At 44.4% G+C, this 27442-nt stretch overlaps 2 protein-coding genes across 2 annotated transcripts; one reads left to right on the top strand and one right to left on the bottom strand.

The window, feature by feature from the left end:
• The first annotated feature begins 5325 nt into the window (after nucleotides 1-5325).
• Nucleotides 5326-12971, top strand: LOC142814213 (uncharacterized). Its single transcript, XM_075892473.1, has 4 exons — nucleotides 5326-7811; nucleotides 9645-9746; nucleotides 11953-12061; nucleotides 12558-12971. Exons 1-4 carry the CDS (start codon nucleotides 7628-7630, stop codon nucleotides 12634-12636), a joined length of 474 nt encoding a protein of 157 aa, XP_075748588.1. The 5' UTR covers nucleotides 5326-7627; the 3' UTR covers nucleotides 12637-12971.
• Nucleotides 12972-13663: 692 nt separating this feature from the next.
• trsn (translin) lies at nucleotides 13664-23491 on the bottom strand. The gene is made up of 6 exons (XM_037422695.2): nucleotides 23294-23491; nucleotides 20889-20982; nucleotides 19305-19401; nucleotides 18776-18891; nucleotides 15773-15852; nucleotides 13664-14032 (listed from the first exon to the last, which is right to left on the bottom strand). The coding sequence occupies exons 1-6, from the start codon at nucleotides 23363-23365 to the stop codon at nucleotides 13793-13795; spliced, it is 699 nt and encodes a 232-aa protein (XP_037278592.2). The 5' UTR covers nucleotides 23366-23491; the 3' UTR covers nucleotides 13664-13792.
• Between the last annotated feature and the right edge of the window lie 3951 nt (nucleotides 23492-27442).

Below are 27442 nucleotides of genomic sequence, written 5' to 3'. Positions count from 1 at the left end.
TCTTCGCACATCTCTTTGTGTCCCTTTTTCGCCCGCGTCTCGTGCGCTGCGAGCTATTGCGGATTATTCTGCGCACATGAAGGCTCCCTATTTTCATAGTGTGTGTGCGGCCGTATGGGGAAGATGACTGTGCCCAACTTGTTCTCTGGCCCGACGCGCTACAGTAACGTTGGCTGGGGTAGCGTGTCGTCAGTGTTGGGAGCACCTGTACCGTTTTAGTGCCTTCTCGTGTGGATCGAGAGCGCCGCGGGCAACATGGCGAAGAGGCGGACAGTCTCACACCAGTGCTTCGCTCCGCGTTGCCGCACGGGCAACCCGAATGGGCCAAAAGCGTCCTTATTCGCCGCACCGAATGATGACGGCCTCCGAAAGAAGTGGGAGCGGAACCTTCACAGGAAAGATAAAGCTTTCAGCATTTCTTCGGCAGTATGCGAGCACCACTTTAAACCGCACTTCGTTCTGTGTGTAACAACGAAGTACGGATTCCGAGAGAAATCCGCACTTCGTCTCTTTGTCGTCGTTCTGCTCTCGCGCTATAACTATCGTCATGCGTACCAACTACCCCAAGCAGCCACACTTCTAAGTCCCATGAAGCGGGGAGTTTGTACGTTGTCCGCTTTCGCCGGAAAGATTGCGTTTAGGTTTAGCGCGCACAAAGGTCATCTCGCTGGCTGCAGATCACCGTTCGCGAAAGGAGCGCGCTGTTCAAACACAGTGTAGTAACAACTGTGACACTTGTTAGTTCGCGCTCGATATGTGGGGTTTAACGTACCCAAACCCCCCATATGATTATGAAAGACGCCGTAATGGAAGGCTCCGGAAATTTCGACTACTTGGGGTTTTTTAACGTGCACCGAAATCTCAGCACACGGGCCTACATAATTTTCGCCTCCATCAAAAATGCAACCCTGCCGTAGCCGGGATTCGATCCCGCGACCTGCGGGTACTTCGCTCTCGTCCTCTGTATGCCTGTGTGTGTGTTTCGTGCCCAGAGTGCGTTAAGTGACGAGCTGTGCACGTTGCTAGTTTGCTTTGATCTATGTGTGCTCTTTTCGTGCGTCATTTGTTCTTGAGCAGCGCGCTGCAGGTTTCGATCTGCTTGCCGTTCTTCGCGTGGCATTCCAAATTGTTGCTATCGCATCCATTGCGTCGTCCTTGAGGCGTAACTGCCACTTTTTGATTGCGATAGCAATGATATGGCAGTCTCGGCTGGTTTTTTGCCACACACACACACACACACACACACACACACACACACACGCACACACACACACATATATATATATATATATATATATATATATATATATATATATATATATATATATATATATATATATATATATATATATATATAATGGAAGGATGCGCTAGCCCCTTTTCTGCGGAGCGAACATCGCCTTTCCCGCCGTGGTCGTTTGCACGCGCGCTTATCTCGTGAGCGAACAAGGGGAAGGGGTGGCGCTTGTGGTCGTCGTGCTAACGCGGCAATGATCAGCGCGTGCCTTGTACCCCCACAGCAGGCGGGAGCTTCTCAACACGAAAAAAATGGTGCCAAGAGGAGGGGCTGTGTTCTCTTACCCCAGGGTTTTGTGGAGTTGCGCGAGATCAGATCTGAATGAGTTGACTGCCAGCCTCACTTCGTATAACATTGGCGCCAAGAGGAGGGGCTGTGTTCTCTTACCCCAGCGTTATGTGGATTAGAAGTGTGGCAGCTTGGGCTAGTTGGTATGGCATGACGATAGTTATAGCGCGAGACCAAAACGACGACACACAGTGTCCTTCTTGTCTCTGTGTCGTCGTTTTGGTCTCGCGCTATAACTATCGTCATGTTATGTAGAGTTGCGCGAGATCAGATATGAATGAATTGACTGCCAGCCTCACTTCGTATAACATTGCAATTTGTCGCTATCACATTCATTGCTTCACCTTTTCAGTGAAACTGATTTTGTGCAATCATCCCTGCCACAGTCGCCAACTGCACTTGACAAAATGCGCACGAGTATATATAGCCACCGAGAAAGCTTCTTGAGGCACAACTAGGTATCCAGTGGCTATGCACTTTTTGTGGGTTCTGTACCTGTGATTACGTTTCGTGCTTCATTTGGGTGTGAGAAACGCGGGGCACGTTTCGATCTGCTTGCCATTCTTCGTGTGACCTTCCAGTTCGTTGCTATCGCGTTCATTGCTTCGCCTTTACGGCAAAGCTGTGACTTTTTAAAGAACATATACGATATACACATATCTTCCACGTAGCATCACCCAGTAGACGTCATGCCAAAGCATGCTGTCGCATTGCATTGTGCCTGCTTACTCATGCACAAAAATCGGGCTGCTATGTCTTTAGCGAGTGGGTTGTATCTGCGTGTGCACGAATCGCGTGATCAGTTATTTACTAGTCTGGCTTGTATATACGATATGGTTACTTTTATTTAAGCAAGCGGGATGAAATGAAACATAAACGCTGCCTTTTGTTCAGCCCTCTATATTTGTTTTCTGTGCAGGAAAAGGATTTTTTTTTCTGTGCAGGAAAAGATTACTTTGCATGCAATCATGCGGGAAATTGACGACTACATATGCGAACGCCCCGCCGCGGTGGTCTAGTGGCTAAGGTACTCGGCTGCTGACCCGCAGGTTGCTGGATCGAATCCCGGCTGCGGCGGCGGCATGTCCGATGGAGGCGGAAATGTTGTAGGCCCGTTTGTTCGGATTTGGGCGCACGTTAATGAACCCCAGGTGGTCGAAATTTCCGGAGCCCTCCACTACGGCGTCTCTCATAATCATATGGTGGTTTTGGGGAGTTTAAACCCCACATATCATCAACTACATATGCGAAATTTTATGAAATTTCAGGCGGGTGCGAGGTAGGCTTGAGCCAAGCTGGACCAACTGCAGCTAATTAAAGGGGCACGCAAGATATATTTTTCTCACAGTTATAGTTACTCGACCACAACACTGCAATCTTCACAAGCTTACCGTGAGAAGACACTCGGTGAGTGACACCGTAAGCCAAAAAATAGAAAAAAAATGCGGTTGCCGACGCGAGATTGAAGTTATAGATTTTGACATAATCGCTAAATATGGCGTACATTGTCCTCTGAGGAGGCCATAGACCTAACATACAAAGTTTGAGGCAATTTCGTTGGGCTATTGTGCCAAAATTTTGAAGCACACTTTGAACTACTTCACGCCACGTGCGGAGATCTCGGTGCGAAATTTAACGGACACTGACTTTGATTTTCTTCTCTAATTTCAAAGCTATGGTTATGAAAATAATGACGCTAAGAGTTCTCAGAGTACAATTTATCAGTATAATTCGATTTATTGTTTCCACTCCCGTTCATAATTTCTATTTAAGTAGGACCTAAACTAAATTCTGTCATTGTGATTGAATTTTGTGGCTACATGCATATTCAGAACAAAGTGCAGCCGCATTAGAGCCGTGCAAGGTGAGGTGGTGATTCGGAGCCCCTTCCGTAACTGTCGCCCCCACTTCGCTTTTCAGGCAGAAAATGTGATAGCAGGCACAGGAGCGGGTGAAAAACGTCCGGCGCCTGAGTTCATCGCGATGGTCAACGCACGTAAACACGTGCACGTGTGCTGCGAATGCCATTTGAAACAAACGAAGACAAGACGCATCATACCCTTCGTACCGTCCAGGTGCAATGCAGCTGTTTCAAGGGGAAACGGTTCTCGAAAAACTCAACGGCAAATTTTTGCAATTGCTTATTTTTGTTTTTACTTTCAATCCACAGGTCTAGTTTCTCTACTTTTATGTAGAGAAGAAAATTGAAGTTGAAATCAACTCGAAGTAGGCTAAGATTGTTTAAAGAGCACAATATAAAAAACTAAAAAAAAAGCCCATTGCCTTAGAGTCCCCTGGATTTTGCCGCCAGGCTGCTTTCCGCTGCATTTCACATGAAGAGTTCACCAAAGCCACATGCTCAAGATAACCATCATTCCCAAGCTCGTATTATGAAAGAAATCGTTTTGAAAAAAAAAAAAGAGCATATTGCACATAGATTACCATCATTGCTACGTTGAAAATGTGTTTGATCTTTACGTTGAAAATATACATCTAACCACGTGTGTTGGGTGTATACACACCAGGAACTACCAAGACGTTTCTGCCACTCGAAAGTGCACATTATGATCTCATAAAAAGAGCAGTGGTTCTCCTATGTTGTCATTCGGCTGTGGAAAAATACTGAAGGTCGAAGAAAGCATACGATGAACGCTTGAGCAATGCCTGCCACAGATCGTATGGTTTTTTAAGTCCCTGTGAATGGCTACTTCAGAGCATGAATGGTAATGGTAAATGTAGCCAGAATGTGACGAAAAGAAGACCAGTGCGTGTAATACCATGCATCCATCGCGTATCACACAGTGAAAAAAATGTTGCCAAGCGTTACGGGGTTGAAACATATTTATCGGCTCCGTGCAAGTTGCCGAAAGTTTGTAAAATGGTGCACAAAAGTAGGCGCATGCCCTGTGGTAATCGGCACGTTGATAATGATATCTGGGGTTTACCGTCCCAAAACCACGATTAAGAGAGACGCCGTATAGGGAAGGGCTCCGTAAATTTCGGCCACCTGGTTTTTTTTTTCTTTTTTTTAACGCCCACCTAAATCTTAAGTACACGAACCACGGGCCTCAAACATTTTCGCCTCCATCGAAAATCCAGCCGCTGCCGCCGGGATTCGATCCAGCGGGTGAGCAGAGTGCCGTAATCACTAGACCGCCGCTGTGGGGCTAAGCGGCACGTTGATCCCTTCACAAAGTTCCCCTGTACTGTGGCCATTGCTAGATAAGACAGATGGCAAGCTGCTTTAATGAGAGGGCGCAGGAGCACGACCGCAAGTGTGGCCACCGGAATTTTTCACTGTAGGCGTTGCGGATGTACGCGGAACCCAAGGGAGACGTTAATCGTGTACACTATTAGTTACAAAACGGAAAGGGAAATGATAAAGACCTTGGTCATTGCTGAAGGTGACAAATGCTGAAGCATGCCTTCGCTAACTATGCGTCCTGTGCGAGCTGCAGTTTTTAGATGGTTTTGTGTGATCAAACCAAGCGGTCCCGTTGGACAATGCGCTTTTGCAGCGCGCGTGCGAGACAGCGTTGAATGCATCTATCCTTCTCTCATTCCTTCCTCCTTCTTCTTTCACTCCCACTTCGCCCGCATGGAGCCGTGAAGGTGCCTTCGTATTGAAAGACAGTAACAGCTCCGTGCTTTTTTTTTTCTTCATTTTTCCCTCTCAAGAACCTCTACGATTCCAGTTTGTAGTCTGTGCGTAAGCCCTTACCGATCGTTACTATATCGCGTATCACTGTCGTCAACAGTTTGTTGTTTGCACTGTAGTCTTTTGATAGAGTATCTTATTTTGTTGTTCTTTTTATGAGCACGATTGATTGATTTTATTTGTGGGGTTTAACGTCCCAAAACCACTATTTGATTATGAGAGACGCCGTAGTGGAGGGCTCCGAAAATTTTGACCATCTGGGGTTCTTTAACGTGCACCCAAATCTGAGTACACGGGCCTACAACATTTCCGCCTCCATCGGAAATGCAGCCGCCACAGCCGGGATTTGATCCCGCGACCTGCGAGTCAGCAGCCGAGTACCTTAGCCACTAGACCACCGTGGCGGGGCTTTTTATGAGCACGTGTTAGATAGTTGTTCATTTATACTGAGCTGCACTGGCCGTCCGTTTTAGTTCAAGTAAGCGCCCGTACTCTCCTTCGTTCTGCAATATGTGTTCATGATCAGCGACACGGCTATAGTGCAGGTGTTTTAACGAGTTTTCTGCGACGGGCGAAATGCGCGGCTCGTGAGCATTCCGAAAACTGCCCGAACAATTGAACGGGATTAGCTGCCCTACTTCCAAACTTTAATATCGAGCGCCGAACGTGCAGATTGCTCCGTCACGTCCGGAGAAATCCGTGTTGACAATTGCTTTTGCGACAGAACGCAAACTTATGGGGCGAAGTTGTGCTCTCTTTGATGCTTCATCTGACTCGGTAGAGCGAGAGCGTAGCGTGTGTTACAAAATAATGTAGTTATTATAGCATCAGAGTTGTAGATCATTAAAACTACCACTGGTGACCGACTGCACGTGCTCAGTTGAGCAAGAAGTCGTAAAGAAATACATAACACCATATCCATGGACGTCGGCCTACAAAAGCCTCACAAGCTCCACGCTCCCCGCTTCTTCACTCAAAGGCAAAAATCTATGACGTTTTGCTGTGATTTTTTCCCGATTCAAGACATTTCCTCTGGCATAACCTTCTATCATGCACTAACTTGAATAAACATGCAAAACACTTAAGTTGCGTGCAACAATTTCGGAGGATAACAGTGCTTTGCGACAGGTTGCTAAGCACTGTAAGTGGTAAAGGAATACGTGTGCTTAGGACATGTAGTAACCGCGGAGCCAAACCACAACACTGCAATAACTAGAACAATAAGAAAGGATTTGGTAGACATTTTCAAGTCATAAATGGTACACTATCGGGAGGAAGGTATACGTAACAGCTGCGTCTTACCGGTACTTAGCCATGGAGCAGAAACTTGGACGCCTACAAAGATGGTCCAAATTAAATGCAGTGAATAATAAAAAAGGAAAATGGTAGTATATAGGGCGTTGGCAAGACAGCCGCTCGTCGTTAGAGGTAACACACTAGATTTCTAAAGAAGGCAGAACGCGTGAGCGGAAGACAGAAAGTTGCGTGGGCAGATGAGATTAAGAAGCTTGAGGTTAAAACGGGGCAGCAGCAAGCACTATAGGCCCGGGTCGGTTGACTGTGCATGGGAGAGGACATTCCCTTGCAGCTGGCGCAGTCATGACGGCCTTGAATTGGCTGTGTTATCTCACTTTACAATATTCGGAATGAGAATGTTAATACCGGCGGCGGTGCATACAAGATCTATTCCGTCGTTAAAAACGTGAGCTTATTCGTAGACACTTTTTTTTTCTGATATCTAAATATGTTGGCTCTGCATGAAAATTTATCCTGAATGCTGGAAGAACGCAAGAACTGGGAGGCGGAACCTGGCGCAAGAAAAAAAAAAGCAAAACAAACGTGTATTCCCTTCTGCTTGTTAAGAAACCACATTAACTTAAGGTTACTCTTCTGAAAAGCAAACTGGATCTGTTCTTTATGGGTGATCGTTTTCTTTTGATGCAACGATGAAGTCGCTCCAGTACTTCTTTAGTGTAGACATAAATGCATCAATGGCCTATGGAACCACGTGCTTCAACCTGTCAGGTCTACACTATTCTTCCATTTCGATTTTGCGCGGGCCGTGGGTTGTTCTGTCAGCACATATTTGGTCAAAAGGCTTCTCAGGCATTGTTGCTGGCAAGTGCAAGTGAGTTCCCACAAAAGGCGGCGCACTGAGCGAGTGGCCCCTTGCGGCCGTTTTTCATTGATAGACGTTTCGTTGTCCCTCATTCTGTATTACTGGAACGTCTGCCCAATTGTCGATCGGCAATCACTCGTTCTTTTGGCGATTGCGTTACGCCCCCCATTTTTACGCACTTTCACGGCGGGCTGTCATTGGACCGCGGCAGCACGATGACGTACGAGCTGCGTTTAACCATTGGACGGCACGGCCCGGAAATTGCATGCGGGCTTCGAGGCTCTACTACTGTAGCTCTACAAAGAGTGCGAGCGAGTCCGAAACTACACACTCGGTCGCGATGGCGGTTCTCCTCCTGCTCGGTTTGAACCTGCTGGTGGGAGCGCTTGGGTTTCCGCGACAAGCCATCTCCAGGACGGAACGGCGGGACATGGACTTAGTTCGCGCAGGTAAGCTTCAGACAGAGTTACTTGTCAACCACTTCCTTACCGCTTTTATACACATTTGGCTAACCCGAAGACAAAGCTTAAGACGTGCATCTCTCCGGTTCGCTCTAAAATGAAAGTTGCTTCATTGATTTGGAACACACGTAATTACTAAACCATAGGTGTTGCTGCCCGATTTACTGCAATTAATTACGTCGTTCCAGCAGCGTGCACTAATATCGAATACTTTCCATCGCTAGAGATAAAGAACATTGGTGACACCGATATCTCACTTTCTCGAGCTTTACCATGACAATTGTAATTTGTGATATCGCATACATTCTGCCCATCACATTCTCTTGCCATGGTTTTGTGCCATCCATCATTGGAATAATTACACATTTTTGTGGGCTGCATGATGAACCAATACGCATTGCTAAAAATGCTGAATAGTTCGCACAACATCAATGAATAATTGCGTTTGAATCTGTACCGTCTTCAACATTGTTATGAGTTTTGTATACGCGAGTTCTAATCCATAGTCTACTTCATCGAATGTGCTCGTATAATGACCGTATACATGCTTTACTCTAGTGACTGTGCGCCTCTATCCCTCTATGTACTGCCTGTTGATATGCCAGATTAAAAGCTGGACGGTTAGCTCGGCGAGACGCGTCACATTGCCAGCTGGAGCGATTCGCGAAGTACCGACCAGGCGCTTGTGAACTGAAGCGGGACGCACAGAAGAGGGATACCTTGCCATGAACATCACGCGCAAAATATTTCGTGCGACGCTGTAACCCACTTTAGCTTCATGAACTAAAATCGCAATCTCTACTTCACGATGCTGAACCTGTTGGAGGCTGTCACAGAATGAGAGACCGATTTACCTGCCCGACCCGGGTTCGTTTAGTGCAAAAAATGAGCAGATTAGCATAAGGACATTGTTTCCTGTTCGAACCTCCCTTTAATTTTTTTTTGTTTAAAGTCTGAAGTTTTAGTATAAAGCATAATATACGATTTCACCCGCGGTAGAGAAACGGCGTGAAAGTAATTATGCATGTAGTAGCTGGCGTACACGATTATGTAATTAGAATGTTTTTCTTTAGGCCAAAAAGTCATTATGATATAATATTGTCCAGCTGATTTGCAATACCGCAAAAGTGATTCTGGAATTTTTTTATCGAAAGAAAAGCAATTATCCTGGTAGTAAAAATATGGAGCTGAACATTTTTCATATCCTGATAATGAGAAATTGACGTAAGCTTGCGTTATATATGGTATAATAAAGCTAGACGTTTGTGCGAAACTACCCGGAGGTAAGCCTTTGCATATTTCGATAGAAGTCTTAAACTGTGCTTAAATTTCTTAAAGCCGCACGTATAAAAAAAGTTAAACAAGCCTTTGCAAATTAAGTGCCTCTGTATACAGGAGGTTTGTATGTCAGAGTAAACTCGCCCCCGAAAAAGAAAAAAAAAAGGTGTCGGTGTCCCTTTAAAGGTTCGTTATTATTTGTAACGACCGGTACAAGACGAAGGTCAATCAACTAGCGAAATTTTTACACCGGAGCTCGGGACGACGAATAGAGAAAACAAAGCAACATATACCTGTGCGCACATCAGGGCGTCTTAAAAAGTACGCGCGTTTAATCACATCGTAGGAGTGCACATATGCCTTTTCCCACAATCGACATGGATCATAAAGAGTGGATATGTCAGATAATCTTCTTTTTTTGAATTCTGAACGACCATGACCAGGACTATAAGACATGTCCACATTGACATGTCACCTTGTTTCGCATTTTTGTAGATATACTTTATTTTTAATATTTTTTTTTACAAACCGCCTCCCACGCAGATACCTTTCGCCGTTTTAGGAGGGATGTGGAAGAGAAGAGCGGAAACTTGGACCGCGTAGTCTGCGTCTTGCTCGAGCTGGGCTCCCCCTGGTGCGAAAAGAGTCAGTGACAATTTTTCATGATTCACAATAGGCCGTCGCATTAAAGAGGTTAAAGAAGTAGTAACAATACAGCCTATAATGTGGCAGAAGTTGTCATGGTCTATTAGTTCTTTATTTTCTAGCTGTGTTCGTTCCCACACGCGCGCGCGCTCATAGTGGAGTCCATCCATTCTCCTAACAATGGGACCTGTCCGAAAAAAGGCCGGGTGATTACGCGAGAAAGGAAAAAGCAACAGGCGCTACCCATGTCCTGATCAGGAGTGGTGAGCCAAACCACATCTTCAGGGGAAGGGACATTCAGAGAAAAAGACGTCGAATAAAATGACGGTAGGTTTGAAGCAACGTGTGCGTCTGGACGTAAGCTGGCTGTTGCTGGGACCCTTTTTCGAGTTTGCGCACTCGATGGAGGAATAAAAAGAAAGGAGTAAGTCACGCTGCGATCCTCCGTGCGCTGCGAGCCTGCAGCCTAACCGTTTTGAAATGTCCGCCAAACACGTGACCTTTTGCGCAACATCACGCCGGCAACGAGACTTAACAATACTTGCCCGCTCCTTGGTATCTAGCCACCATATCCTTGGGCGCCCGCACACTGTAGTTGTCGGTAGCTTATAATCGAAACGCGAATTGTTCGGCGCAGATAAAGTGAGCTAGGCGCAGACCAGCCGGCTCACGCTGGAGGTTTTAAAAATGGACCTCCACCGAGTACTAAAACCTACCGCACACTCTGACGTTTCGGTCACGTTTTGGGCTGACACGGTGGGCTTCACTCGTGGGGCGTAATGCATGCTCCATTTCTTTTTCTTTCTCCGTGGCGGACGCTGTGGGCCATAGGCGTAGCCATAGGCGCAGCCAGATTGGGCGTGTTTCATTCCTCTCGAAAATTTTTCATTTGATATTTGTTTACGCACCCCTTCTCCCACTATCTTCGAATACCTCACAGGGCCCATTTCGCACCCACCCTAAACTACTGGAAGGCGAAAGGCACCATTCTCTTTCCTCTCAGAAGTCCAGCCTGTCATCCTATTTCACTATACTATGAACGCCTTCTGCGCCTGACGTGGTTTTTGCCCCTAGAATTGAAGGCACCTTACCCAGTTTTGCGATGCCTCGGTGATTCGACTGAGCTACGATTTCACGTTATGACGTCTCACAATGTGGCAATCTGTGGCGTCACAGTGACGTCGTACGGCGACGTGATCCCGTGATAAGTTTTTGCATCGCCGCCGATGGGAGCCGCTGGTCAACTTTCGTGCTTGGTCTAAGCCCTAAGAAATATGTCTACACCACTATTCATTCAGATCACTTTACTCGCGCAGGGCACAGCACCTTGACGTGCGTAGACCGCACCTCACGTTGGTTCGATACTCCAAACTCATCGCTGATTGAAACTGTAGGGGAATTAGCCAATTATTACCAGTCAAGTGTGAAAGCCACATGGCACGTAGCCAGATGTTGTGGGGAGCTCAATCTTCCTCCTCTGCGCCTTCCATATCTTCAATATCACATGTCTGGTAATTCGAACACGCACATATAAACTCACTAACGAATATCAATAAAGTATGACTGAACACCGCTCCCTGAAAAAAAAAAAAAAAAACTTTTTTGTTCCTGGTGAAAGCCATACTCATTCTTCATCGCCTGATCTAGAGTTACGGTACAGGCCTCCTTTAGGGATCTCTAAGGGGAGCTCACTCTTGCCTGACCCATTGAGCAACTCTATCTCTCTCTGCCGCTCTTGTCTACAGTCTAGGGGTCGTGATAGTGGTTATAGTGCTTAGCTGCCGACCTTAAGGATGCGTGCTCGATCCTGGATGTTGATGTCAATTTTGATGGCGGCGAACTGCTAGATGCTCATGTACTTAGATTTAGGTGCACGTACGTTAAATGGAACCTGCTATTATTCACTCTCTATATATATAGCTATTACGCGACGTTACAGGTATTTGCACTGTTGTGCTGGGTGTCCTAAGATGGCGGCAACCATGACTTGTGCTACGATTCCTAGAATGTGTACCACACTTGTGCCTCTCCACTTTTTGCTGTTCATGAGCTGCGCCAAGAGGGAACATAAAGAAACGTGAGGGGCACCGACACTTATCTGATGTCTCAGTCTGAGCTGTCACAGCATAACAGCCAGCTGGGTGCCCTAAGATGGCCGCCATAGTGTCATCAATGCAAACATTATATATAACTTGAATTATTCCAGGAATGAGGGGTACCAGTGCAGGTGCTGCTACCGAAGACGGAACCGATAGGACAGAGGACGACCCTCAGGATGCTGCAGCTGTGCCTTGCAGGAGTCCCACTTGCAAGCTGTGAGTGCACAGTGAAATGCCACAATCTGTTCACATGATGCGCTTTGCAATGCACAATAACGAGCCATGGACATCGTGGCTGGCTGTTTCTTGCATCGACGCATAGGTGCGACTGGCAAGCTTTCCGCCAACAGAAATATTGGAAGATTGTTTCTGTAAAAGTAGCTCCCACATGCCTGTAAATTTTGGAATAAGTAGGCATGAATAATGATGCCATAGGAATGAGTGCTCAGCCACATGGGCATCCACACAGGAGGCGGGGGCCCAAAGTCTGGCATTATAGGCGCTGCAACGAACCTCCCTGAAGGAGAACTCTACTCTTGCTTATGGTTAGCAGTGAAATATAAAACGTCCTTTCAGCGAAACGTAACGTGATGCACGAAATGCTCTGTAAAATCACAATGCCTTTCAGACGGCTCAGTTGCATCTAATTTATGGTGTAATGTCTAACGCCGTTATATGGCCGGCTCAAATGAGTTCTTGCCATGTTTTCCAGGTTTACCAAACGAAAGAAACAAGAGAAAAGGAGGCCACAAGATCAGAATCCCGACTCCCAGTTTTATAGCGGCTGGTGATCTCGGGAGCCTTGGTGCGTTGCCGTCTTCGATTTGGGCACGCGGCGCGCAATGAATCAATAGGAATTGTGCTTACTGTTCTGATAATGAGCACCAAACGGCTACCGCTGACAAAGCCAGCAAAGTGGCTTGTCATTTTCGCCTGTGATCTTTGAGTGTAAAAAAGTAAGAGAAAGTAAGAGGTATCATTCGAACTGTGGCATTTCTTTTTAATGACCTATAATTTCAGTGTAGTTCGACATGTTACTTTGCATATTTCACTGCAAAATGCCTATTTCGTTTATGGAGAGTGTACTATCAATGATGCATAAAAAATAAATAACATAAAAGAAGCATCATTGACATATGCGCTTGAATTTATTTCAAATGTTAATAAGTGCACGCATCTACCCTGCACTTATGTACTGTTGAGGGAAACATAGACATCTGCTGCTAATGATAATATATGCATGCTTGACATTGCAAAATACATTCAATTGTATAACGCACAGACTTCTACATTCACTTTTAAGTATGCACTGAAACTTGGCCGAAATGTGGTGCTGCGGTGCGATGGGTCTGGCACTATTTTCGATGTTTTCATTCAACAGACGACCCATGCCTGCCACAGCGTTTACGTGGTGGGTGTTGTATGGTGTTTCCTGGCTTTCACGTCCTCGTGTATTGTAATCACTATACTTTGGCATTGAAAGTTTCATTTACTACTCAGTGCAGCATGTACACTTGTAAAAGTGTCCAGGCAGCAGCACATTGTTGCACGTTGAGTTGAGTCAAATGAATTTCAATCAACTGTGCGGATTACAGCTGCTCCAACTGCACGAGAAACAACTCAATGACAGCGTTCAATAGGTATGGACACTGACATAAAGTGTTAATGCGGTCTTGTCGGTACGTACCGAACTTGTTATAAACAGCACTACACTGGGACAAAGAAGGCACAATATACTGACTACAGACAGTCTGTTCTATGCGTTATGTGGCCAGCCCAGACCCATTTCTTCAAGAAAAAGACAGGCAGAACATGGTGTACTTAACAAAACTGAACACCCTTTTATTCAATGGCTTCCACTGCCAAATGAATGAACAAGAATGTGATGACAAACAGAACAGAACAAGATGAAACAGTTAATGGCCAGGTCTAATGAGACACCCACACTTAGCCACTCTTGGGCATCAAGTCGGCATCACCTGAAGGCTTGAGTCCTCGGATCGACAGATCATAAACAACTTCCTCCACTTTCTTGAGATCGTACTTCAGTGCATCAAATTTCTTGCGAAGGCTATCATTTTTTAAATTCAGCAGTCGGAATCCCAAATTCATCTCTGTCACAAATTTTGATATTTTCATTGGCCAGCTATAATTTCCAGCAGTCACACTGTTCACAGCAAAACGGCTCTGTGAAAAAAAAGAAAAAGAGGAGGGTATTAGAGGCTTACAGTGCATAATCGCACGAAAAATCGTGCACAGCAGGAACGTTATCCTTGCTAGCTAAACTTGCTAGCTAATGCAAAATTTCAAAAAAAAAAAAAGTTGAACCAATGTTGCCAAAAATAAAGATTTTGAAATTTGTTATGTCATGTAGTCATTCAAGCCTACAGAAAAATTAATTTGACCTGCATTTACTCTCTTGTTAATACACCGATGATATTAACATGAGTATAGTTTTCATCAGTCTACATTGTTTCATGTAACCATTCTTTAGAGCGACTCTCACACTGTTTTGATGATTTTGTACAAACACATTGGGTCGATACTGCAAGTCCTAAGGATCATTTACAGACTGACCTAAACTTTCTGGCTAGACTACCTATTTTATCACAGTGCTTTTGACTTTGTACAATCACACTGGGCTGTACTGAAAGTCCTAAGGATCATTTGATATGTGGGGTTTAACGTCCCAAAATCCTAAGGATCATTTACAGGCTGATCTAAGCTCTCTGCATAAGCTGCACAATTTATTCCACTTTAAAGCTGTGAATCGCTGCTGATCACAGTGTCTCAGCCAAACGAGCTTTTTTTCGCCCAGTTCCAGCACACGACATTCAGAAGCACGACGTCAGGCAGGCGGCTGACCTGATTAGACGTACAATGCAAGTGACAGACAGCCAATGTTTTCAACATAAGCGTAAACAAATCTTTGTAATCTCTTAAACTCTAAATTTGTCTAGGTTAAAAATTAGTCACAAATAAAGCAAACACAATTGCAATTTACAACTAGACTTCAAGACCTCTGGTGCACAGCGAACATGTTCAGTATATCTGTGTGCACTCTTGGGTGCGATACGCCAGCACTATCTAGTAAAACAGCCTGGAAATAATCCTTTTGCACACAATGAATTGCATAAATAGCCATGGTATATTTTGTAAAAGTATTTAAATAAACACAACATCCACAGGTTCTTAATTGTGCAAATGCTTTTTTAGAATTGATATGACAAGCAATGCGAGCATTGTATGGCGCTAATTGTGGTGCATGTCTAAGGTTTGTGATAGCAACAATGGCAACGTTCCAAGATGTCAGCGTTTTTGCCGTTAGTGGTCCCGTGGCCCTGTTTGAAACTACGATACCAGCTGAGCTGGCGGCTTAAGCGCCTAACCCACCAGTAGATACTGCGCTGGCTTTGGCTTGCCAGAAGCAGACGACATGCCATCAAGCAAGCGTCCTCTTATGCCACATTGTAATGCAGAGCCTCTAGAAGACTGAGCTCAGCCCCGAGAGTTTGAAGGAAAACTGAGTGTGAAAGACTGAGTGGAGAAGGAAAGTAGCTATTAAAAGCTTCTTTAATGAAAGGTGTTTAGATTGAATCACGATACAAATGATTTGCTCCAACAATGGTCCTCCTAGCAAAAACGAAATGTAAAAAGAAAGAAAAAAAAAACATTTCAGTGACCCTTGAACTGATACACTGTGCTAACAGAAACATACTGCATTAAATAACTGAGCTCTTCAATGCTATCGCGTTAGAGGTGGTGCTCATAAAAAATGTTTGCAGCTGCATCCGGTAACATGAAATTTAGGAAAAAATTGTGCCGATTTACTGTAATGGTGCCTTGAAGAATCGGACACATTTACAATGTTGAATGTGTTTGCTTCGGCACAGCCTGTACAGTAGTCTGATCAATGAAGCAACAAACCAGCTCATCAGCCAGCATGAGCAGCCCACTCAAGTAGTCATCCAGGTCCAAGTGGAAGCCCTTGTCTTGCTCTATGCACACTGCAAAGGGAAAAGGCACAGCTCAAATACAACACGGTGAAGCCTGCAGTAGACACTGTACACACTACCCAAGAGAATTTGCACAAATCATTTATATTTCTACATGTCCAAACGATACAAGTACTTAAGCATCCTACTAATGCTTTATCATGCAATTAACATATGAATAACATTTACTTCTCTGCATACTGCAAACAATACTCTTTAAGGCATAACCTTGAACATTTCATTTCATTTCACTTTATTTTCAATTCCAACATGATAGATCAAAAAACTGTTTGGACCCATAGCCAAAGGCTAGAATAGGGTCCAATGATGCGATACAAGATGACACAGTATCCAAACGATAGCACAAGGCAACAATAGCACATGTAGTAAAACAATAGAACAAGGCATTGAACCAGGGTACAACATGCTAAACATTGCGGATACAGTAAAGAAAGTTAGGCATTGTACAGACATATATTGTCAGATACTCGAACTTGGGTTAGATAACAGAAACATGTAGTTTTTATACACAAACAAAAAAAAGGCAATGAGTAATACCAATTACGCAGTGAACTTTCACTGGACGTAGCGATACTTATATACAAGAATTGAACGATTTTATTACTATTAAGGGGATTACAGAGACACATTAAGGATTGCAAGGAAGTGTTTTTTTTTATTTTCAGAGGAAAGTTAACAGACGATTTTATATACTGGGGCAATCTATTCCAGATTTTGGTACCGACGAACTGCAGACGTCGTTCTCCATAGACGTTGTTCGTGGGAGGAAGGTTGAAATTACCGGCAGCAGTATTCCTCGTAGGGCGGGATGAGGAGCAAAGAATGGACGAATGAACAGGACGGTTATACCTTATGATATTATTAATGGCGATGGCTGTTCTCTGTTGACGCAAACTGTCCATTGGTAAAATTTGTAGTTTACTAAACAGGGGTGCGCAGGGATGATCGTGGCTTGAGTGCGTTATTATTCTTAGTGAGCGCTTCTGTAGTTTTCGTAAAGGCTCCAGGTATGTAGTGTAAGTCCAACCCCATGAATCAATGCAGTAGGACAGATGACAGTGGATGAGAGAAAAGTACAAGATCCGTAATATTGCAAGGTCGAAATAATTTCTCGCTTGCAACAATGCATGACAGGTCGAAGATAACCTCTAGCACACTGATTTTATATTGGGTTGCCAGTGGAGATGGTTGTCGATAACTACATCTAGGTATTTAAATGAATTGATGCGTTCAAGTGCATAATTATTTATCTTTATTTGAATGCTGTCTAGATTTATTGGCATTTGTCGGGAATGGATTATCATGTACGTTGTTTTTTTCGCCTTGACGGTAACTTTATTTGCCTTGAACCAATGTGATATATTTGCTAGTTCAGCATTTGTTTTTGTTTCAATTTCTTGCATACTTTCCCTCGTAATAAAACTAAAGCTGCATCATCCGTGTACAATAGTAGCTCTGCAGAATTAATAACCAGTGGTAGGTCATTTACATATAATATAAAGAACAAAGAGCCCAGGACAGATCCCTGCGGGACCCCTGTGCTTATCGGTTTTTGCGAAGAAGTGATGCCACCTAGAGAAGCAATTTGACTACGATGAGTGAAGTAGCAGGAAAAAAATTCAAAGCTTTCGTTTCTAAAGCCATAGTTATTTAATTTTTTTTAAAGGATGCTATGGTCGATAGTGTCGAATGCCTTCTGTAGGTCAAGAAATACAATAAAAACTAGTTTATGGCTATTTAAAGCTGTGTTGGCATTTTGTGTCAATGTTTGAACTGAAGTAAAAGTAGAATATCACGGACGGAAACCATGCTGTTGCGGACATAAAATTTGATATTTTTCCAGAAATTTGTTGATTCGAGAAGAAAGTAGCTTTTTAAAGATGTTATTTATTATACTGAGAACTGATATCGGCCGGTAACACAAAGGGTCAGAGCGATCACCGTCTTTAAATACGGGTAATACTTTGGCGATTTTTAGAGGATGAGGGTAGGACGAGGTTGCTAGGGAATGATTGAAAATGCGGCACAAGATGGGGCCTAATATGTCTATGTTATTTTTGATCAGATGGACTGTGATTCCATCCAGCCCTGGGGTTTTGTTATTACACAATTTTTTCACGGTAGATAACAGCTCTCCTAATTCGATGTCATGAGTAAAGAAGGTATTGGATATGGAGCTGGCTAAACACATGTAATTAGAGTCAGGATGACTAGATACCAAGGACGGACCAATACTAGTGAAGTATGAATTGAATCTTTCAGCAGTTAGTTCATAAATTGTTAAAGGGAGAATACGATGCGCACTAGAATTTCCTACGACTCCTTGTATAATTTTCCATGTTGTTTTTGTATCCCCATTCGCACGTTGAATCAAGCTGGAGTAGTAGTTCTTGCGTACGCGGATTATTGCCACAGATTCATTCCGTAACCTTCTATACTGCCCTAAGTAATAATGATTATGTTTATGCTGTTTCCATTTGTTGTACCAGAACTGTTTTTCTTCAAGATAGCAAGAATGTCTTGGGTAATCCAAGGGCAGAGGCAGATCGGGACGTTATAAGAGCGAGAAGATACGGTACTACTAGCATTACTGATTGCAGTCCTTACAGTTTCGATTAGATTTGCAACCTCAGTATTTACATCATCATGGTACAGACCCTCTAGTGCAAAATTACTTGCGATCGATTGAATAACTAGACCTAAACGTGAACATTCCAGCACAGCTTGGGATCTGCTACATCACAGTACCAACTGCTTTGAAAGGTTACAAAGGACATCTCTAACGTTTATTCAAAACTTTCTCCGCTTGACTTACTCTCTGAAATAGTGTCGGCAAATGACACAAAAAAAAAACCTTATGCTTACTATTTCTTTTCTTGCTTTGGATTTGTATTTGGATCAAGTTTGAACTCACCGCCTAGCAAGTCGGCCACTTGCTCACGCTGCACAAGGCGCTCCTCCTCCAAATAGATGGTGAGGGCCGCAAGGAAGCACAGCCTTTGAGTGACAAACCTCCAGTGGTCATGGAACCTGCGTGAAATACAAACAAGGGCTGAACAGACTTGCGGTGCTACGAGTGCTAGACTAAATAAAAAAAAAAAAACACAATCACAAGAGTAGAAAGGAGCACATTTTTAGCAGCACCGACATACTGCCACAATGGCTGTCCTACAGAGTCAATGTCAAAAAGACAGGCACACTTCTGCATAATACTTTGCAGCCAGTGGGGGTGAGGGGAGATATGTAACATAGCCTTGTCTATATATATATATATATTTATATATAGATTGCAAGCTGTGTGTTTTCTTGGTCTTCGCGGCTCTCACATAACCAAAAAAAAAAAAACAAAAACAAACAAAACATTTTACATTTTCTCACAAAATGTAAAAGGATGGTCATACAACCTGTTTGTATGACAGAACCAAATAAATCTTAAGACTAACCTGTAGTACTGCCCTTCAGGCACTTTGGACTTGAGTTGCTGGTACTGGTCCTTTATAGTGGCAAACTGTACCTTGCTTTTCTGGCACACCTCGGGAACTGTGGTACGTGAAGGGATGCATTCAACACACAGTGTTAGACACGCAAAATTAACAGTGGGATGGAAGTGCTTTTAGGTGCGACAGCCTTGTCTCGATAAAGTGTAGGTAGACTTTTTAACAAGAAATTTGCCTGCTAACAAGAATTGCAAGCTTTCCTTGGCCTCGTGAAAATACTGAGCTTTATGCAACCTTGCAGTTTGCTGTCCTGATTTAAACGTTAAGGAAGACAAAAAGTTGAATTCTGGTATTTTGCAAGTGACAGCTACTGATATTATCATGAGATGATTGTATTTAGGGACTACCCAATAAAATTTAATCACCTGAGGCTTTTAATCCATTCAGATGTGAGTTATGATGTGTAAATGTGTAAAATGTACAAAGCCTTGTTCCAAAGCACTCAATGTTATTTTGAAACAAGGAGAAGGCAATAATGAGGGAATTTGTGCATGTTTTTTGTAACTAATTATAGTTAGGATTCAATTGAACACCTATATGTTCTGACATCATGTTTTAATTTTGCCTATACAAAATCTTATTTCGAGCTCGAAGTTCATGTGCACGTACATACATGTGTCGCTGGTCATATATTCATTCTGAGGAAACAAAAATTATGAATAGAACATATGATTAGTCAAAAGTGATAGTGCCTTCAGCAATGTATTCAATGGCAGAAATGTGCAGCATCAAGTTAAATGAAGAGACAATGAATACGCAGGAGCTTCAGTTCAAGCAAAGTTACTTTAGGTCCATTCATTTCACCTTCACTTAATGAACTTGCTCACGGAGGCGCTGCACTTTGGCATTTGTTTCACGAGTTCAAAATGGCGCGGCGGCACCACGGTATTCATTTGGAAGTGCAGCTGTCGTGCAAGACAAGTACACAAATCTCTGCACCTCCTAGTGACGCAGTGCTGAGTCCGTGCAGCGCAAGACGGCTGCAGCTGCAGCAGGCGACACTGCCGATTGCATTCGTGTCTGTTTCAGTGGCGCTGAACAAGTGCGACAGTGAACGTTTTCCGTAGTTGTACATGTCAGGCAATGTAAGCGGCACCGTATTTTACTAATCACAGCCTCCACAAACAGGGAGACTGCTGACAAGTAGCAAAGGGCTTGCACGACATCTGCACTCTCGTATTCATTTCCATTTCTGTGCTGCACTTGCTGACACATCCCTTGCACGACTATGGCACCGCCATGAAGCAGTTCAGGAAGCGCAAGTGAATCGAATGGACCTTTTATCTGGCTCCCTGTCGGCCATTAGCTGATGGAACTGTCAAAAACTGTTTGCATTCACAAACGTGAACACAGCAACTACAAGGGTTAATGCACACTGACATTTAAGTACATGAGAGTGTGTAGTCTGTACACCACACAAAGGGCTTTATTCAGAAAGCTTTTATGCAGTAGATTTCCAAACAAATGTAGCTCGTATCGTTTTCATTTTAGCTGGCATTATGCTGAAGCATTCAGAAATGATGGACTCACTGGTGTTGATGCCAGTCTGCTGATGGATGGCTTGTAGCAGAGTGAGAATGCCACGAGCCGTCTGCTCTATCTCACGCACTGCCAAGCGAATTTCCTGTAAAGATGATTTTACCTTAACACAAACTGCTTCGAAGATGCATGACTGAGGTTAAAAGCCCAGACAAACACGTCATACTAGGATACAACCTAAGAAAAAGAGCGCATTTTCGCCGTCAGAAGACCTCCCTCCAGCTAATGGCGTCACTGCGTCATTGTGAACCCATTGCAGATTGCCTTCTCTCTGCGATTACGTGAGGAATCGCAAAGCAGTGTGTCGAGGAGTGTCACAAAGCAGCTGCGACACCATTGGCCGGAGGGCAGTCTTTCGATGGTGAAAAGCCACTTTTTTTTGTCAGGTTTGCTATATATGACACTACTAAAGCACTGAGAAGTAAGGAAAAAGGCAAGGTTATTGCCATTATAACTGCCATCTTGACAGGAATTAATGCAGAAGGGCAGAAGGAAAAAGAACTATATGACACGTAAGGCAAGCAGTTAAGGCCTGAATGTGAGTCTAGAGAATACAAAAGCAATTTAGGTTTATTGGCAAAAAATGCTACAATGAAATTATATTTAAGACACTGAAAGAACATTTTCAGGAAAAAGTTGCAAAAAACAAACGAAAAAAGCATGAACGAAGAGAGAAAGCAACAGCACAAACGCATTGTTCCTTCCTCTCTTCGACCACGTTTTTCGCGAATTTTTCCTGAAAATATTTGAACTCATCCAAAAGTTCATTCTTCTGGCAGAATACTTTAGTGAAGCAACTGTCTGTGCAACTGTGGTGGGCGGTTTCTGTAAATCATATCGGTCTGAAGAACTCAGTAAATATGAAAAATGTGCATATTCCCACAAGCGCTAGTGTATTCAGGCACACGTATGGCAAGTTAGAAAATATTTGCTAAAAGAAAAGTGGAAATTGACAAAGCAGATTAGCACCAACACCACAGTAATTACACCCCAACAGTTTATACATGCCCTACGTGGTTCAGGAGTGAATTTTTACACCGTGCTTGCACGCCTTCTGTTCTTGTATGATGAACAGTTGCCCCAACACAACTATTTCGCCCGGTTGGAATCAGCGCATGATGAACACTTGCCCACAAGCTCAGTTTTCTGTCGTTTTACGAATGCAAAAACATAAAAACGTGCAAAACCATTACGCTGAGTAAAATTTATACATATCTAGGCAGTGTGTCGATTTATAACTTGTACCCCGCCACGGTGGTCTAGTGGCTGAGGTACTCGGCTGCTGACCCGCAGTTCGCGGGATCGAATCCCAGCTGCATTTCTGATGGAGGCGGAAATGTTGTAGGCCCGTGTGCTCAGATTTGGGTGCACGTTAAAGAACTTCAGGTGGTCGTGATTTCCGGAGCCCTCCTCTAAGGCGTCTCATAATCATATGGTGGTTTTCAGACGTTACAACCCCACAATCAATCAATCAATCATTTATAGCTTTTTTTATTTTAATGCGGAGCATTTCTTAGTCGGACGATGTCACGTGTCGTGCGTCGGCGATGCCCACTCCACACCTCCACTGCGCATGCTCGCGCCTCGTGCCAACTGTTTGCCCCCCCCCCCCCCCCTCCTCCTCTCTCTCTCGCCTCGCAAGGCCGACGCAGGCAGCGTCTTCAAGCGATACCCACCTTACTTACTCTGCGACAGTTCCCCCCCGTGGGGAGGTGCGGGTGGTATTTTTTTTTTTTAGAACGACAGAAGCGTCGCAACAGCAATCGAACAATTTCACCACTTCAGAATTTGCGTGGCATAGCAGTAGTTGTAGGAATCACACTTGTTTAGAGCGGTGGAGCGCGTCGCTGCGGACGCTGTAGTAGTCCACAGCTACCTCACGTTAGCTACAAAGTACAAGCATCCGTTCATGCTTGAATTATTGCACCTAGCATGCAGTATGCGATGCCAGTCCTTGCAAGTATCTTTAGAAAGCGGCAGTTGAAGCGGCCGCCTGGGCGCTCTAGTCAAGCGCGATTCCGTCTTTACAATCTGACATTAAAACGCACACACAATCGCTGGCAAACTTATTCGCTTGTTGGCGCTCACCTAAGCTATGACCCGAGACCGGTGGATGCAGCGAGTTTCAGCCAATCGCCGCTGCTTCACTAAACGTTGGCTACATGCGACGACGACGACGATTCGAATGTTCAGGATCGCTATTGCCATGTTCGCGAAACCACACACGTAACTACACGACAAAGTACATTTAAACGCACTGCTCCTGCACTCTGGAGGACTGAGAAAATAAAACTCCTGTGTCTGAATTAACGACACTATTATCACATTAACAAGTGGCAGGAAGACGAAAACGCGAGGTGCGTTTTGACAAGGCCGGCTGAGAAAGAATTACTCGCCTCGCGAATGTCTTGCTCGCCGTCCAAGTGTTCTTGAAATGAGAGGAACACATCGCTGACGGAGTTGGACATCTTGAAGTAATACCCTACGGTAGTTAACCGGGAAGACAGAGGATCCCTCAGGCAGAAACGCTAGGCTGCAGAACGAAACAAAACGACAAAACCGGCACGCGCTACAGAATGGGCAGAATATAAAAAACGCGCACACGCGCAGGTTGGCGCAGTGTTGCCAGAGGCCACAAAGATAAAAAAAGTTTATTTGCGGTACCATTTTTAGTACGGTTTATTGTTATTGAATATGCGCTTTATGAAATGTATATCTAGTTTTTTAACACAAACAAGTAGTTTATTAGCTTTTAGATGCTAAGTGCTTTTAAATATTTTTGGTTCATCAATACCGAAACCAAAGTGGTGGCCTTAGAGAGAGCGCGTTGTTTGAATGACCTTGTCACGAAGCAAAGTGGGCGTGCAAACACGAGCACATGAAAAGGGAACAATACTTCTTAAACTCTAACTGCCAAAAGAAAAGGTTCAGAGAAGAAAGTAGCCACAAAACTTGTCTACGTATGCTCAGGTATGCATTTTAAACATTTTTTTTTCTTGTCGATGCAACATACTGAAATGTGCTGCGCACAGCGTCTCCTGCTTTAAATCTTAATGCGACTACATTGATTGCTAGCTTACACATGCACACACACTCCTATTACTATGCTAAGCATAGATGAGCCTCAGCAATTACACGGATTTCTGCGTTCCTGTGACGGTATGATACGGCGCACTAATCGAATTTCGGCGGGCACCTACAATACTGACAATGAGCGGAATTAGTATATGATGATTTTTCGATTAACGACGACAGTAACAAGATAATTAAACGGTAGTCCCCCAATCAAAAACCTTTTACGCTCCATTAACAGGTATTTTATTACTACAGTGACCTGTTTGTCATACGTATAAATGGTCGCAGCTGAAAATAACTATATAAACCAGATCACCATGGCTCCCCGTAAATGTGTTAGTGTGTTTTACGACGCTGAAGTCTATAGGAGCTCATCTCATTTCTTACTTGCTGGAGTAGATTGAGCATTTGATGAGTGACCGAGTCACACATTTGTCGATGGCCAACTAATTCTGAAAATAAACTACTGTCCGAACGAGAACAGCCACACTAGTGTGGCGCATTAATAGGTTCCAAGCTGAATCAGGCGAAGTTGCGTCATGAGATGTTTCAGGTCGAATGCACCGAGTCGACTGCCAGAGCACCACGTCAACCTCTCACCCACGCCTGTGAGCATCTGCTGGAGTGCTACCAACCGCTTGGCCCCAAGACAAAATTACTAGCCGAAACAGCTGAAAATTCGTAATTTCCCGGAAAGCCAGTAGACCCATTAAAAAGCACCTTGATGACAAACATTTAACTAACTGAACTGGTACGCTTAATGCACTCACTTTTATGCATTTTAGTATTTAATACGGAGCTATTTGTTTGGCGCTTTTGTGCACAGAAAATGAAAGGTCGACTACGAGCAATTCAAGCTGTGCACTGATAGCGGCGACAACTGCGTGACACGTCGCGTAATCTGTGGTAAACCAGGTCAACATTTATACCGGTGGCATCGAAGCTTCTTACGAAAGCTCTCGAACAAAGTTGACTTACCACGACCACTGCGCAATCTTGACACAGACGTCGCGAACAATCTCGAAGCTTACCAAACATTCAAGTGCGGTCTGGGGCCGACACTGATAACAGCTTATGTGGGTGGCACCCGAGTATACACCTCAGTCAGACAAACGCGTGGGGCAATGCTGACACGCTTCTTAATGACCAGCGTAATTGCGGTCTCTATACCGCAATCAGTGCATGTGGTTGGATTTATTTAAAAATGGGTCAGTATACACAAGACAAAAATAGCCAAAGTCGTCATTCCATGTTATATTATCATCAAATGTTTAGCAAAAAAGGAAAGCAATAGTACCATGAATTGATCACAATGTTTGCCCTCTTATTACTCAGTACTGAAGTCACAGGTAACTGTAAATAAATAAATAAATTTTAATGAATTCAGTGCGCTTGCTTATAGTTTGTGGAGCATATAGTTCTTGTCGGAGCCCCGCCTTGGTGGTCTAGGGGCTAAGGTACTCGGCTGCTGACCCGCAGGTCGCGGGATCGTCGAATCCCGGCTGAGGCGACTCCAATTTCGATGGAGGCGAAAATGCTGTAGGCCGGTGTGCTCAGATTTGGGTGCCCGTGAAAGAACCCCAGGTGGTCGACTTTTCCGGAGCCCTCCAGTACGGCGTCTCTCAATCATATGCTAGTTTTGGGACATTAAACCCCGCATATCAATCAATTAGTTCTTGTCGGATAAAGAATAATTTTGGAACACCCCGCCAGGATGTCAACGGAGACATTAAAAGTTGAAACAGTTTTTCATTGAAGCTGCAGACAGAATTAGATTTCTAGACAAACATACAGACACGGAACTTTATTAAGGTCCCGACAAGCCATCTAGTGCAGTCCTGCAAAGCACCCTTGGCTTACTGTCGGCTTATCCCATGTTGAAGCCGGGAGGCCATGCCTATCTGCTCTCTCACGAGCCCTCTCGACTGCCTTGGACTGGTCTTCCAGTTTGGAGTTCGCGATGGCCTTCTCCTCTGTGTGGTTGAAGTCCTGCAACACAGGGCATTGCCAGAGCACGTGGGCTAAAGTACAGAAATCTTCCCCGCAATCTGCACTGAATGAAATTGTACTGAATGGAAGTGAGATTATCGGAAGAAATGGAAATATGAACTTACGGTCGATGCAAGGCACCTGCTTGTGTTGGTGATCCTTCAATTAGCCTGTATAGCGAAGAGAAGGGGTTTCTAGCTGCGCACTTGTTATTCCCGTATCTCATTCTTGATTTATGCACGTGTAATCTTGGTATTACTTTTCCCTGTTGATCTAGTTCTTCGGTCACGAATAAGTTGTGTGAGAGTGTGCTTGTCCACGTAACCCTCCATGCACATAAGCGTATATTTTTTTGCGCAACAATTTCATATCAAGTATACGTTCTAATACACTATAGGCCAAGAACGATGTCTGCTACATGATTGTCCCGTAGATGCGATAAGTATAGCGTAGCTAGCCATTCGCAATCATGAAGAAATATTCGTGACAACATTCTGCCATTACTTACTTGCCGTTTCTGCACCCAGCGCTTCAGCAATGTGCGGATCGAAAAGTAATTGTAAGCCACACATTTGAGGGCCCTGAAGTTGATAATCCCGCTCTTGATGGTCTGTCGTCGTATACACCGTCCGTCCCCGATGTGGGTACGTACTGGCAAATACTTTCTTGGCGAACGGTGGGAACCAGTCGCTTTAAAAGTGCGCATTATCCATCATGCCGGCTTAGTGACTATGGCGTAACGAGGCTTACGAGGGCACCGGTTCAATTTCATGCCAATACGGTGGCATTTGTTGTTGTTTTCCTCTGCACATGGCTCGTACCCAGAGGAGGGGATTGGCCGATTATAAGGTGAATTCGCCCGATACTTTCTGCATTGCTTATGCAAATATTTATGCGCGAAGAAGACGAAGATAAGGGACACTGTACGAGTGCTACAGTATTCTTCGTCTTCGCGCCTTGATATGGGTGCATAAGAGTGCATGGCCAGCTAGAGCTCAAACTAAATCTTCGGCGGCGTTAGATACAGGCTACAAAAAAAAAAGTGACGAAGCTGGCCCTGAGCCGCGCAAGCCTTGAAACAGTGAAGCTGGACGGTTCTTAAGACTAACGTGGCTGCTTCTATATGTCGTTGCTACAGGCTTTAGCTGAGTGATGCTGGGTTGTTTTTACGCCGATTCTCAGCACGGAGAGGTTAAACGACGGGCAGTCACGGACACGAGACAGGCACGTCGTTGTCGGCGCAGGTCTCCCATCGCTTCGGTGTCTCTCTTGCAGCCGCCGTCGCATTTTCCGTCTCTGGCTCACGCGCGCTCACTTCGTTGCCATTGGTTGGAATAAGTGCTGCCTTCTTTCATTTTAGTGGAAGTTGAGAGCAATGAGATTTACTCGATTTTTGTGGCACCTATCCGTTCGGGACGATGTTTTTCAGATAGGTCGCACAGTGGCACATACCAGTTTGTTGGACGAACTGCTGTTTTCTT

Source organism: Rhipicephalus microplus, chromosome 4 (genome assembly GCF_043290135.1).
Source record: "Rhipicephalus microplus isolate Deutch F79 chromosome 4, USDA_Rmic, whole genome shotgun sequence".
Classification (NCBI taxonomy): Eukaryota; Metazoa; Arthropoda; class Arachnida; order Ixodida; family Ixodidae; genus Rhipicephalus; species Rhipicephalus microplus.
Note: the sequence above shows the minus strand (reverse complement) of the source record. Positions and strands in the feature narration are given on the sequence as shown.